This window comes from Salvelinus sp. IW2-2015, linkage group LG17 (assembly GCF_002910315.2).
Source record: "Salvelinus sp. IW2-2015 linkage group LG17, ASM291031v2, whole genome shotgun sequence".
NCBI lineage: Eukaryota > Metazoa > Chordata > Actinopteri > Salmoniformes > Salmonidae > Salvelinus > Salvelinus sp. IW2-2015.
Genome location: NC_036857.1, coordinates 39,874,176 through 39,887,956, shown reverse-complemented (window position 1 = coordinate 39,887,956; position 13,781 = coordinate 39,874,176). Strand labels below are relative to the sequence as shown.

Below are 13,781 nucleotides of genomic sequence, written 5' to 3'. Positions count from 1 at the left end.
GATTCTGTTTTGTGGGTCCAGTTTTCTAAGGGCCGACAAAGATTGTTGTTYGTGACTGAACAGACGTAATGCTATCTAGTGGAGTACAGCAGTAATCCCTTCACCATTTACGTATTGACAATATTTTATTAACTGAAATCATCTACTTTAACATATTCATCAGAAAATTGCTTTCGAAGCTAATAATTTAACATTCACAATATCCAGATCTTCATTTGCTTTGCTGTAATTTGCTTTACATATTGTATTTTACCTATACTTACCTATAAATATAAATCATTGAATCCTGTGTCAGGTTGCCTAAGTAGCGTTTTCTCTTGGAATACATTCAAACTAAGCCAATAAATGTGGATGTTATATATTTACTGGACACTCCATTTCCACATGAGTGTCATCATAAAAATATGTGCACTTTTGATGATAATGATTGTATATTGAATGGCCAGCACGTTCCTTCATTCACTATATATACAAAAGTATGTGGACACCGCTACAAATTAGCGGATTTGGCTATTTCAGCCACACTCGTTTCTGACCGGTGTGTAAAATCGAGCACACAGCCATGCAATTTCCATAGACAAACATTGGCAGTAGCCTTACTGAAGAACTCATTGACTTTCAACATAGCACAGTCATAGGATGCCACCTTTCCAACAAGCCCTGCTAGAGCTGCCCCGGTCAACTGTAAGGGCTGTTATTGTGGAGTGGAAATGTCTAGGAGCAACAATGGCTTAGCCGTGAAATTGTAGGCCACACAAGCTCATAGAACGGGACCGCCGGGTGCTGAAGCACCAAAAAAATGGTTGCAACAATACCATTACTACCACTACCGCTTGGTTGCAACACTACCGAGTTRCAAACGGCCTCTGGAAGCAACGTCAGCACAACAACTGTTTGTTGGAGCGCCATGAAATGGGTGTCCATGGCCGAGCAGCCTCTCACAAGCCTTAGATCACTGTGCGCAATGCCAAGCGTCAGCTGGAGTGGTGTAAAGCTCGCCGCCATTGGACTCTGGAGCAGTGGAAATGCGTTCTCTGGAGTGATGAATTACACTTCACCATCTGGCAGTCCGACAGATGAATCTTGGTTTGGCAGATGCCAGGAGGCACTACCTGTACCAATGCATAGTGCCAACTGTAAAGTTTGGTGGAGGAGGAATAACGGTCTGGGGCTGTTTTTCATGGTTTAGGCCCCTTAGTTCCAGTGAAGGGAAATCTAAATGCTACAGCAAACAATGACATTCTAGCGATTCTGTGCTTCCAACTTTGTGGCAACAATTTGGGGGAGGCCCTTTCCTGTTTCAGCATGACAATGCCCCCGTGCACAAAGCGGTTTGCTGAGATTGGTGTGGAAGAACTTGACTGGCTTGCACAGAGCCCTGACTTCAACCCCGTCGAACACCTTTGGGATGAATTGGAACGCAGACTGTGAGCCAGGTCTGATCACCCAACATCAGTACCCGACCTCACTTATGCTCTTGTGGCTGAATGGAAGGAAATCCCCACAGCAATTTTCCAACATCTAGTGGAAAGCCTTCCCAGAAGAGTAGAGGCTGTTTAAGCAGCAAATGGGGGACCAACCCCATAATAATGTCCATGTTTTTGGAATGAGATGTTCGACATGCAGGTGTCGACATACTTTTGGTCATATAGTGTATGTAGGGCCCTATAAAATCTGTGATGTCGAGAACGTGGAAGGAATCATGAAATCTCGACATTAAAAAGGAATTCAACAATATTCAAAAATGTATTGAACTTAGAAGGGAATCAACTAAATGTATTGAACATGTATTAATTTGCAGAATGCATCAGTGATTCGTATTTCCTGCAACTTTCTGAAGAGGCAACGAGAATTCCCCCTGTCTGTGTATGTGCGGTGCATCTACCACTTTGTGTAGCATTTAGCGATGATGTTAATCAGAAGTCTTCTGGTAGATGGAAAGGCTTTCCCAAAAACCTTGTCAATTAAATGTTAACTACCCTGAACAAAAATATAAATGCAACATGTAAAGTGTTGCTCCCATGTTTCATGAGCTGAAATAAAAGATCCCTGAAATTTTCCATATGCACAAAAAGCATATTTATCTCATATTTTGTGCACATATTTGTTTACGTCCCTGTTAGTGAGCACCCTAAAATGGCCACCCTAAAATGTGCAGTTTTGTCACACAACAGAATGCCACAGATGTCTCAAGTTTTGAGGGGGCGTGCAATTGGCATGCTGACAGCAGGAATGTCCACCAGACATGTTGCCAGAAAATTGAATGTTAATTTCTCTACCATAAGCCGCCTCCAACGTCGTTTTAGAGAATTTGTCTGTACATCTAACTGGCCTCACAACCACACACCACGTATGTGTATGGGGTCATGTGGGTGTATGGTTTGCTGATGTCAACGTTGTGAACAGAGTGCCCCATGGTGGCGGTGGGGTTATGGTTTGGGCAGGCTCAAGCTATGGACACCGAAAACAATTCATTTTATCAATGGCAATTTGAATGCACASAGATACCGTGACGAGATCCTGAGGCCCATTGTCGTGCCATTCATCCGCCACCATCACCTCATGTTTCAGCATGATAATGCACTGCCCCATGTTGCAAGGATCTGCACTCAATTCCTGGAAGCTGAAAATGCTCCAGTTCTTCCATGGCCTGCATACTCACCAGACATGTCACAAAATGAGTTCCCGCCAATGTCCAGTAACTTCTCACCCCTCTTCAATGGCTGTGTGACAACATTCCACAGGCAACAATCACTGCATGAAGCTAATGGTGGTCACGCCAGATACTGACTGGTTTTCTGATCCACGCCCATAATTTTTTATTTTTAAAGGTACCTGTGACCAACAGATGCATATATCTGTATTCCCAGTCATGTGAAATCCATAGATTAGGGCCTAATTAATTGATTTAAATTGACGGATTTCCTTATATGAACTGTAACTCAGAAAAATCTTTCAAATTGTTGCATGTTGCGTTTATTTTTTTCAGTATACGAAGTAGCCTATTCTTACCTGGCAGAATGATACCCACTGGATTGATCCAAATAATCATGGTATTTGTTTTGCAAACTCTACCATCAAATGACTCTAAACTCTACAAAAACACAGCTAAACAAAATCTTGCTAGGAATGAAGGGGTAATCCAGACCTCAGAAGTGTTCTGCTGGTGTGGTTTGTTCTGGACTTAGAACATCGCATTTAGGTTTTTTTTCTATTAAAAAAAGTGAATTTGAGAGGGGAAAATGGAAACCTGGAAAATCATTAAGGAGAAAACTGAATTTGGGGAAAAAATGTAAATTATTTTATAGGGCCCTACGCCTGTAACTGCGCTTGTAACTGGATCAATGGCACAAATGTGAGCGTGTGTTCAGTGTCATTGATGAAGGGCAGTGGTCACCAACCTTTTCTAAGTCAAGATCACTTCCGGAGTCAAAATGCAAGCCGAGATCTACCACGCAGATTTTTTTATCTATAGGCCCAATACGTTATCACTGCATATTGGCTGTGCTTGAATTGCCCTGCCAATGTTGTTCTTTTCAGACCATTTTGAAATTAAATCTTTTTTTTWAAGTTAGGTATATGATCACACTGGTAATATAAATGTTTTTGTATTACTTGTGAGGCACAGATGAGTGAGCATAATGATTTCCTTTTTTTCGGGATTGATGGCCTGCATCTAAGGGTCAGACTGAGGAGAGCGAGGGAGCAGCGGCGAGGCTACCTCGAGAGAAGGGGAAACAGTCTTCCAGCTGAAAACAAAACTCTAGTCGCACTGCATTATTTCTGCCTCATGCACCAATTCACGTTGTTAGCTACCCGTATGAACAGAAATATTCCTCGATATAAAAAAAGGCACAATCCGCAATATAATAACAATGCAAGCTTGCAGATGCAGTGCTGTGTGTGTGGAAGTAGGTAGAAAGTGCATTTTATGGCTTATAAGTGTTGACAGTGCTGAATAACAACTTAAACATCACATAAAGACAGCAGCTTTTCGCTGTATTCGTGGAGTCTCTCTCTCTAGTCATGATTTTAAATGTTTTGAAACGTCACAGTATCGACTTTGCTGTGCATTCGAGTCTTCTTTTTAGTCAATTGTTCAAGGAAACGGTCATCTGAGCTATCTGATTGGCCAGTGTTAGGCCTATATTGTAGGTGCACTTGATTTGCTCTCTAGGCCTACCGGGTATCGTTGGGTTTTTTACATAAATGTTTGGTGATTGACTAGGAATACCTTGGAAATCGACCGGTTGGTGACCACTGATGTAGGGCATCACTTGGCGAGGGACGTGTCAAGTGATGTCAGAGTTGGTGGGTGTAGCCAGCTTGGTTTGTGGTTGTGTCCCTTCCCCAAAGTGACTGGTGGGTGTAGACAGCTTGGTTTGTGGTTGTGTCCCTTCCCCAAAGTGACTGGTGGGTGGTAGACAGGCTTGGTTTGTGGTTGTGTCCTTCCCAAAGTGACTGGTGGGTGTAGCAGCTTGGTTTTGTGGTTGTGTCCCTTCCCAAGTGACTGTGGGGTGTAGACAGCTTGGTTTTGTGGTTGTGTCCCTTCCCAAAAGTGACTGGTGGGTGTAGACAGCTTGGTTTGTGGTTGTGTCCCTTCCCAAAAGTGACTGGTGGGTGTAGCAGCTTGGTTTGTGGTTGTGTCCTTCCCAAGTGACTGGTGGGTGTAGACAGCTTGGTTTTGTGGTTGTGTCCTTCCCCAAAGTGACTGGTGGGTGTAGCAGCTTGTGTTTGTGGTTGTGTCCTTCCCCAAAGTGACTGGTGGGTGTAGACAGCTTGTTGTGGTTGTGTCCTTCCCCAAGTGACTGGTGGGTGTAGCCAGCTTGGTTTGTGGTTGTGTGCCCTTCCCAAGTGACTGGTGGGTGTAGACAGCTTGTTTTGTGGTTGTGTCCCTTCCCAAAGTGACTGGTGGGTGTAGCCAGCTTGGTTTGTGGTTGTGTCCTTCCCCAAGTGCTGGTGGGTGTAGACAGCTTGTTTTGTGGTTGTGTCCCTTCCCAAAGTGACTGGTGGGTGTAGACAGCTTGGTTTGTGTTGTGTGTCCCTTCCAAAGTGACTGTGGGTGTAGACAGCTTGGTTTGTGGTTGTGTCCCTTCCCCAAGTGACTGGTGGGTGTAGCCAGCTTGGTTTGTGGTTTGTGTCCCTTCCCAAAGTGACTGGTGGGTGTAGACAGCTTGGTTTGTGTGGTTGTGTCCCTTCCCCAAAGTGACTGGTGGGTGTAGACAGCTTGGTTGTGGTTGTGTCCCTCCCCAAAGTGACTGGTGGGTGTAGACAGCTTGGTTTGTGGTTGTGTCCTCCCCCAAGTGACTGGTGGGTGTAGCAGCTTGGTTTGTGGTTGTGTCCCTTCCCCAAAGTGACTGGTGGGTGTAGACACTGTGGTTGTGGTTGTGTCCCTTCCCAAAGTGACTGGTGGTGTAGACAGCTTGGTTTGTGGTTGTGTCCCTTCCCAAAGGACTGGTGGGTGTAGCAGCTTGGTTTTGGTTGTGTCCCTTCCCAAAGTGACTGGTGGGTGTAGAAGCTTGTTTTTGTGGTTGTGTCCCTTCCAAGTGATGGTGGGTGTAGACAGCTTGGTTTGTGGTTGTGTCCCTTCCCAAAGTGACTGGTGGGTGTAGCCAGCTTGGTTTGTGGTGTGTCCCTTCCCAAAGTGACTGGTGGGTGTAGCCAGCTTGGTTTGTGGTTGTGTCCCTTCCCAAAGTGACTGGTGGGTGTAGACAGCTTGGTTTGTGGTTGTGTCCCTTCCCAAGTGACTGGTGGGTGTAGACAGTTGGTTTGTGGTTGTGTCCTTCCCCAAAGGACTGGTGGGTGTAGCAGCTTGGTTTGTGTTGTGTCCCTTCCCAAGTGACTGGTGGGTGTAGACAGCTTGGTTTGTGGTTGTGTCCCTTCCCCAAGTGACTGGTGGGTGTAGACAGCTTGGTTTGTGGTTGTGTCCCTTCCCCAAAGTGACTGGTGGGTGTAGACAGCTTGGTTTGTGGTTGTGTCCCTTCCCCAAAGTGACTGGTGGGTGTTCCAAAGCATCTCTTGCTCACATTCTAATTCTCTCTCTGTTTTGAATTTCAATCCTGTCCAATCCCATTTCTCCTCACTCCTCCTTTACCTTCAAACTCTCTCTCTCTGTATTTCTCCATCCCCAATCCCCACCACCTTTCTCTCTTTCCTTCTCACAATCTCCTTCCTATTACCCCCCGCCCCATCAGGGGGAAGACCAACTACATCAACCTGGGCTCATTCCTGATCAAGCCGGTGCAGAGGGTGATGCGGTACCCACTGCTACTAATGGAGCTGCTGAGTGCCACGCCCGAGTCTCACCACGACAGGCCCCTACTGGCCCAGGCACTGCTGTCCATCAAAGAGATCAATGTCAACATCAATGAATACAAGAGGAGGAAGGACCTGGGTATGAGCAAAAGCCCGCACACGCTTAGTCCCCTTCCAAAACTGAKGTTGGAGACCCTTGCTTTAGTTTACTAGTGTATTTAGCAACGMTTTTTAACTCATGTGTCCCCCTCCTGTCCACAGTGCTCAAGTACAGGAAAGGGGACGAGGACACCCTCATTGACAAGATCTCRAAGCTGAGCATGCACTCCATCATTAAGAAGTCCAACCGCGTGAGCAGCCACCTCAAACATCTCACTGGGATCTCCCCCCAGGTATGGCTACAGGTTGACCAAAGGTGACCTCCATGGTCACAGTACATTTGTCCATGACTACATTGATTGAGTGTAAAATAGAAGTGGCCGTAAGCCTCACTATGTCTGTCACATACATCTTTAAACACCTCTAAACTAGCGGCAGTCTTCCCTTCCCATMGCACTCCTATTTGAATTCGGACTGGTGGTGAAATCTGTTGTTGCTGTTGGTTCTCCACCTCCTTCTCTTCAGATCAAAGATGAGGCGTTTGATGAGGCAGAGAAGAGGTTCCGACTCCAGGAGAGACTCATCAAGTCCTTCATCAGGGACATCTCTCTGTACCTGCAGCATATTCGGGTAAATAGTAATATCCTACTACATACAGTCACACTAGAGTATGTAGAATCACACTTCAAATTCCTTCATTCACGTACAAGTGAATTGGTCATTCAAATACAAGCTTTCAGAATTAATTCAAGCAGAAGACTGGGCTCCCGAGTGGRGCAGCGGTCTAAATCACTGCGTCATAGCAACGGCTGTTGTCGTAGCACAAGTTGTAGTACACCTGAGTTGCACAGCGGTCTAAGGCACTGCATCTCAGTGCAAGAGGRGTCACTAAGGTCCCTGGTTCGAATCCAGGCTGTATCACATCCGGCCGTGATTGGGAGTCCCATAGGGCGGTGCACAATTGACCCAGCGTCGTCCGGGTTTGGCCTGGGTAGGCCGTCATTGTAAATAAGAATTTGTTCTTAACTGACYTGCCTAATTAAATAAAGGTTAAGTAAATAAAATAAAAAATATGTGCATGTCAAAAAGCACATATAATGAATGGTATGCACTATTGCTAATGTTCAATCACTATCAGCGATACCCACCTAGACTGTTTCTACTGCACTGTAAACTTGCTCCAAAATCGACTTTTGACCAGGGTTTTCTTCCTCTGGGCATACAACTGAAAACTATTTTAAAAAGTCCCTTTTTGCCTCAGTCCATTTTCTTCCAWTTGGTGCCTAATGAACACYASCCAYATCAATCACTCTTCTTCTATCATGTCATTGMCTGGCCCATGTGTTGACTGGCGTGTGTGTTGTCCAATAGGAATCGGCCTCAGTGAAGGTGCTGGCTGCTATCAGTTTCTGTGACATCTACACAGACCGGAGCCAGCTGGACCCTGAACAATTCCAGAGAGCCCACCGTTCCATTAGCGACCAGCAGTTCCCCCACTTTGTGAGTGTTGACATCCAATTTTGTTCTAATCATAAGACCGTTATGAAGCATGTCCCAATATAGAAAACAAACTAAAAGGTTCTTCCCTTTCCCGTTTGTGTGGTGTGTGTGTGTGTGTACGCAGAAGGAGCGAGCAGAAGCCTTGGTCATCTTCCCTCTCACCCAGCTTCTGCTCATGTTTGCCGGGCCCCACAAGCTCATTCAGAAGCGCTTTGACAAGCTGCTGGACTACGACAACTGCAAGGAGCGCGCCGAGCGCCTCAAAGACCGCCGCGTCCAGGAGGAGCTGCAAGCGGCACGCAACAACTACGAGGCACTCAATGCCCAGCTGTTGGACGAGCTGCCCAAGTTTCATCGTGCCGCTGAAGACCTGTTTACTGGCTGTGTGAGAGCCTTTGCACAGGCCCAGAGAGATTTTACCCAAGCGAACGCTAGGCCAAGCTGCGCCCTTTGCGACAGTAAGTGTGTGTGGTGTGTTGTGTGTGTGTGTGTGTGTGTGTGTGTGTGGTGTGTGTGGTGTGTGTGGATGTGTGTTGGTGTGTGTGTGTGTGTGTGTGTGCGTTAGAGGGTGACATTATGTTGGGACCTGAACCCTGCATGTCATATGGGGATTATTCCAAATCAAATTCAGGACAGGACATGTTGGACACCACAGGCGTGGACAATACAGGAATTATTAAGAACTGCGACATACAATATATATTTTTTGTATTCTTGATATTCAGAATTCAACTTTGGAGTGCAGAGTGCTGGAGGTATTATAGTATCACATCTATGCATTATTGGCATAAATGATCTTGCTCCCAGCTGAGTGAATGGGATCTTCATTTATTTCTAGTTAATGTCTTACTGGCACACAAGGGTTACTGCTGGCTTTAGTAACTATTGTCTATTGCTTTTTTCTCTCTCTTGTTTCTCTCTTGCTCCAGTTATCATGCATTGGGGGCAATGAGGGGAACCTGATATCATTGTTCCAAGAGGAGTATGGTAGAGTCCTCCAGCTTCTACAGCGCTTCAGCTTCTGCCAAGAGAGCCTGCCACCCTCCACACGCAAGCCTCTTGACAAGAAGACCCTGGAGAAACAGACCTCCAAGAAGCAGTTGCAGGGACCGGTGAGTGTTTCTGCTTACCTAGATGCCAGTTCCACCCACAAGACTAGTAGTATAATGATATACTAATGGTGTTGAATGTCTGTTTCTCTCTTCATATCTTAGCCTAACTACATCCTGCAGACAGATGAGCAGAGAGCGGGACTGTTGGCCCGGTATGGCCCAGAGAAACTCTTCCAGGCGGAAAGGAACTTTAACGCGGCCCAGGAGTTGGACGTGTCCATATTAGTGGGAGACATTGTGGGCGTCATCAAACAGCAGGACCCCATGGGCAGCAACAACCGCTGGCTCATCGATAACGGGGGTAGGTATGGGGTGCTACACAAGAAGCAGAGCTATTGAGATGGAGAATATTGGTTGGGAAATAATGGGGCTGTACGTACTCTACGAAATCATGTGGTAACYATAGATAGTTGTGCGTACTTATTTGATTGTACGTGCTTGTATCGATCCCAAAACCCTTGACTGCAGACTGTAAAATAAAGTGTAACTTGTTATTTTTGTTTACACTGAAGCTGGTTGGTGGTAGTAGAACTCATTGATTAGTGTCATATAGTGMGATAATTAATACGATTCTGCAAATCTGCATTGGCATGATTGCTGATCAGTGATTAATTCATATTTTTTCTCTTTGCAGTCTCCAAGGGCTTTGTGTACAGCTCCTTCCTGAAACCCTACAACCAACGCAGGAGCCAATCGGATGTCTCCATTGAGAGCCAGTCCTCCAATGAGTCAGGCTATGGTGGCTCATCCCCTGTGTTCTCCCGCCAGAACAGTAACAGCACYCTGACCTTCAACCAGGAAACGTCAGCCGTCAGCTTCTCCACTGCCCCTCACACAAGCCACTCCTCACCCCGCCCCWACCTTGACCTAACCCAGGACCCCACCCTCTCCCGCAGAACCCACCGAGACACTCCCTCGCCAAACCGCAATCCTGCAGACTCCCCCAGAAACCCCTCCAATCACCGGGACCTGTTGGACCCAGCGCTCCGAAACTCCCCCAATCACAGAGACATTACAGACCCCACCTACCGACAGTCCTCTAATCACAGGGACTCGTTCGACTCAAGTAAAACAACACCAACCAATCACAAGGAGCTGTCTGACTCTTCGGAGACAGAATCTTGTTCTTCGCACAGAAACAACCGTTTGGGTCTTTCTCAGAGATCTGGCCCAACTGAGGCGGCCCTTGGCTCGTACCAACGGAATGGAGATGGTGGTGGTCAGAGGAGGTCCCCATACTCAAGGGATGAGTTCATTGAACCAGAGGCGGAGCCCAAACCTGAGCTCGAGTCAGAGCTCGATGGGCATCAGGTATGACTAGCCTACAATAGGACTGCGAAATAAAGTATGTTATTAGAGGAATGTATATAAAGAGTTTGTAGATAAATCAGTKATTTGATAAATGGTTATGTTGTGTATTTATTATGTTGGAATAGGTATTCAACTATTCCTCAAAAAATAATTGTTTGAAATCATCTTGAATGCAATATTATAATTTTACATTATTCCTTTGTTCAGACACTGTTAACAGAAGACAATCTAATAATTTTTTCATTCTAGATTTACTATGCCATCTACTCATTCACTGCCCGCTGTGCTAACGAGCTGAGCATCTCGGCCAATCAGCGTGTCCGCATCCTGGAGTTCGAGGACATGAACGGCAACAGCGAGTGGTGGCTCGGTGAGGCGGGGGGCAGGCGAGGCTACATCCCCTCCAACTATATTCGCAAGTCTGAGTACACCTGAAAAATTCCCCTGGGGGAAGGTGTCCCCTAACCCCCAAAGTCAGAGCCCCCACACTAGAATGAGCTCACCCCGTGATAGCAGACTGCTCTCCAGACTCCAAACAACAACAAACATACAAACAAACACTTAAACAAATGACCAAACCATCAACAGGATATCTGGTGCCTTAATATTGAAGGGGATCTGTGGAGTTTTTTTTGGGGGGGGGGGACTTTACCGTGCTGCTGATCCACTTCTTTGAAAGTTGTTAAATGACTATACTGTATTTATAGACTTTTTTTCATTTTTGTTACTACTTGGGAGAGTCTCTTCTCTTTTCCCTCATATGCTGTGATACACTTGTGAGTTGCCCAGGCTCAGAACCAAACACACTGGGTCTATAGAGTTGGTTATATGTTAGATAACCTCATTGGGGAAGCTTATTGGGCTGTGAGTTAGGAATTTGAAGGGGTTTGGTTCAGACTTCAAAACTCAAATATCCTGAGGCATAAACTCAGACAACAGATCTCCAGTATAACATTTCAATTGTGTGTATGTAATTTAGAGCATTACCCTACAAAGTGAACAGTGAGATGAGGATGATAATGATTTTGTGCAGTATATAGTCTACTTGTGAGACACTGGGGCTACATTTCCAATTCTCTACCCTTCTCCCGAAGTGTGCGCCCATTCACTCCCCCTCATGGATTTAAAAGGATGGACTGGTGTGAGGAATATGTTGGTGGAAACTCRCCAGCTGTGCTTGCACCAKTCCAATGSTTTTAAATGAATGGGGGGTGAACGAGTGCACACTTCTGGAGAAGGGTAGAGAATCGGAACCCAGCCCAGGTTAAAAACCGCCGGTATTGTGYGTATGAAGTGGCCTTGAGAAGCAGGTTGGGTTTAGAGCAGTGGAGGCTGCTGAGGGGAGGATGAATCATAATAATGTCTGGAACGGAGAAAATGGAATGGGATACCATTCCACCTATTCCACTTCAGCAATTACCACGAGCCAGTCCACCCCAATTAAGGGTGCCACCAACCCTCCTGTGGTTTAGAGCATTGAACACTAGTGTGGGTTGATCAAAAGGTAATCTACTGTAAGTGTAGTTTCCAACCTAAAGCCCATAAAAAATGTAAATAATCACAAACATGCTCTTATTTAAATTGTAAAAATCAAAAGAACAAACAAGGATTGCAAGCACTCCTTTAAAATGATCTGTTTGTAGCTTGAATCTGAATGCAACGGTTCTGTAGCTCCATTCAACTGGGTTTGACAGAGTGTGTAAAAGCTGAGAGTGATGAAAGGTTTTCCTAAAGTGAGGGTGGGAGTTTAATCAATAGGGACAAAGACGATCTGGCTCCGATTGGTCTCTCGCTCTCCTCATACATATACMGTACCAGTCAAAAGTTTGGACACACCTACCTATTCAAGGGTTTTTCTTTATTTGACAATTTTCTACATTGTAGAATAATAGTGAATACATCAAAACTATGAAATAACACATATGGAATCATGTAGTAACCAAAAAAGTGTTAAATAAATCAAAATATATTTGTTATTTGAGATTCTTCAAAGTAGCCACCCTTTGCCTTAATGACAGCTTTGCACACTCTTGGTATTCTCTCAACCAGCTTCATGAGGTAGTCACCTGGAATGCATTTCAATTAACAGGTGTGCCTTGTTAAAAGTTAATTTGTGGAATTTTTTTCCTACTTAATGCGTTTGAGCCAATCAGTTGTGACAAGGTAGGGGGTGCTATACAGTAGATAGCCCTATTTGGTAAAAGACCAAGTCCATATTATGGCAAGAACAACTCAAATAAGCAAAGACAAACGACGGTCTATCATTGCTTTAAGACATGAAGATCAGTCAATGRGGAAAATTGTGCAGTCGCAAAAACCATCAAGAGCTATGATGAAACTGGCTCTCATGAGGACCGCCACAGGAAAGGAAGACCCAGAGTTACCTCTGCTGCAGAGGATAAGTTCATTAGAGTTACCAGACTCAGAAATTTGCAGCTCAAATAAATGCTTCAAAGTTCAAATAACAGACACATCTCAACATCAACTGTTCAGAGCAGACTGCGTGAATCAAGCCTTCATGGTCGAATTGCTGCAAACAAACCACTACTAAAGGACACCAATAATAATAAGAGACTTGCTTGGGCCAAGAAACACGAGCAATGGACATTAGACCGGTGGAAATCTGTCCTTTGGTCTGATGAGTCTTTGTGAGACACAGAGTAGGTGAACGGATGATCTCCGTGTGTGTGGTTCCCACTGTGAATCATGAAGGAGGAGGTGTGGAGGTGCTTTGCTGGTGACATGGGTCTGTGATTTATTTAGAATTCAAGGCACACTTAACCAGCATGGCTACCGCAGCATTCTGCAGCGATACGCCATCCCATCTGGTTTGCGCTTAGTGGAACTATCATTTGTTTTTCAACAATGACTCAACACAACTCCAGGCTGTGTAAGGGCTATTTGACAAAGAAGGAGAGTGATGGAGTGCTGCATCAGATGACCTGGCCTCCACAATCAACCGACCTCAACCCAATTGAGAAGGTTTGGGATGAGTTGGACCGCAGAGTGAAGGAAAAGCAGTCAGCAAGTGCTCAGCATATGTGGGAACTCCTTCAAGACTGTTGGAAAAGCATTCCAGGTGAAGCTTGTTACAAGAATGCCAAGAGTGTGCAAAGCTGTCAAGGCAAAGGGTGGCTGCTTTGAAGAATATAAAATATATTTTGATTTCTTTAACTTTTTTGGTTACTACATGATTCCATATGTTACTTCATAGTTTTGATGTCTAAACTATTATTCTACAAATGTAGAAAATAGTAAAAATAAAGAAAAACCCTTGAATGAGTAGGTGTGTCCAAACGTTTGACTGGTACTGTATATCATGCTGTATATTGAGAATGTATTACTGCACTCCATTGTCAAGTGATGTTTTCATTTGAATAAAAAGAAAATCAGCTTAGCTGAAAAATATCCCCGGGGTTCTGTGTTTTTACTTCATTGTTATGGGCTGCTTTGTTAAAGGCCCAGTGCAGTAAACATTAAGTGTACCTGTGTTTTGTGTCATTT

The 13,781-nt window shown here is 45.0% G+C and overlaps 1 protein-coding gene across 1 annotated transcript in view; it reads left to right on the top strand.

Annotated features, from left to right (window-relative positions):
• Positions 1 to 13,685, top strand: part of dnmbp (dynamin binding protein) — a 130,992-nt gene extending 117,307 nt beyond the window's left edge. The window contains exons 9-17 of the mRNA XM_070448136.1: positions 6,195 to 6,394; positions 6,517 to 6,647; positions 6,880 to 6,984; positions 7,726 to 7,854; positions 7,979 to 8,289; positions 8,759 to 8,966; positions 9,069 to 9,267; positions 9,601 to 10,277; positions 10,527 to 13,685. Coding sequence (XP_070304237.1) covers positions 6,195 to 6,394; positions 6,517 to 6,647; positions 6,880 to 6,984; positions 7,726 to 7,854; positions 7,979 to 8,289; positions 8,759 to 8,966; positions 9,069 to 9,267; positions 9,601 to 10,277; positions 10,527 to 10,712 — 2,146 coding nt within the window. The 3' untranslated portion in view covers positions 10,713 to 13,685. The remainder of the gene's footprint in view (positions 1 to 6,194; positions 6,395 to 6,516; positions 6,648 to 6,879; positions 6,985 to 7,725; positions 7,855 to 7,978; positions 8,290 to 8,758; positions 8,967 to 9,068; positions 9,268 to 9,600; positions 10,278 to 10,526) is intronic.
• The last annotated feature ends 96 nt before the right edge of the window (positions 13,686 to 13,781 follow it).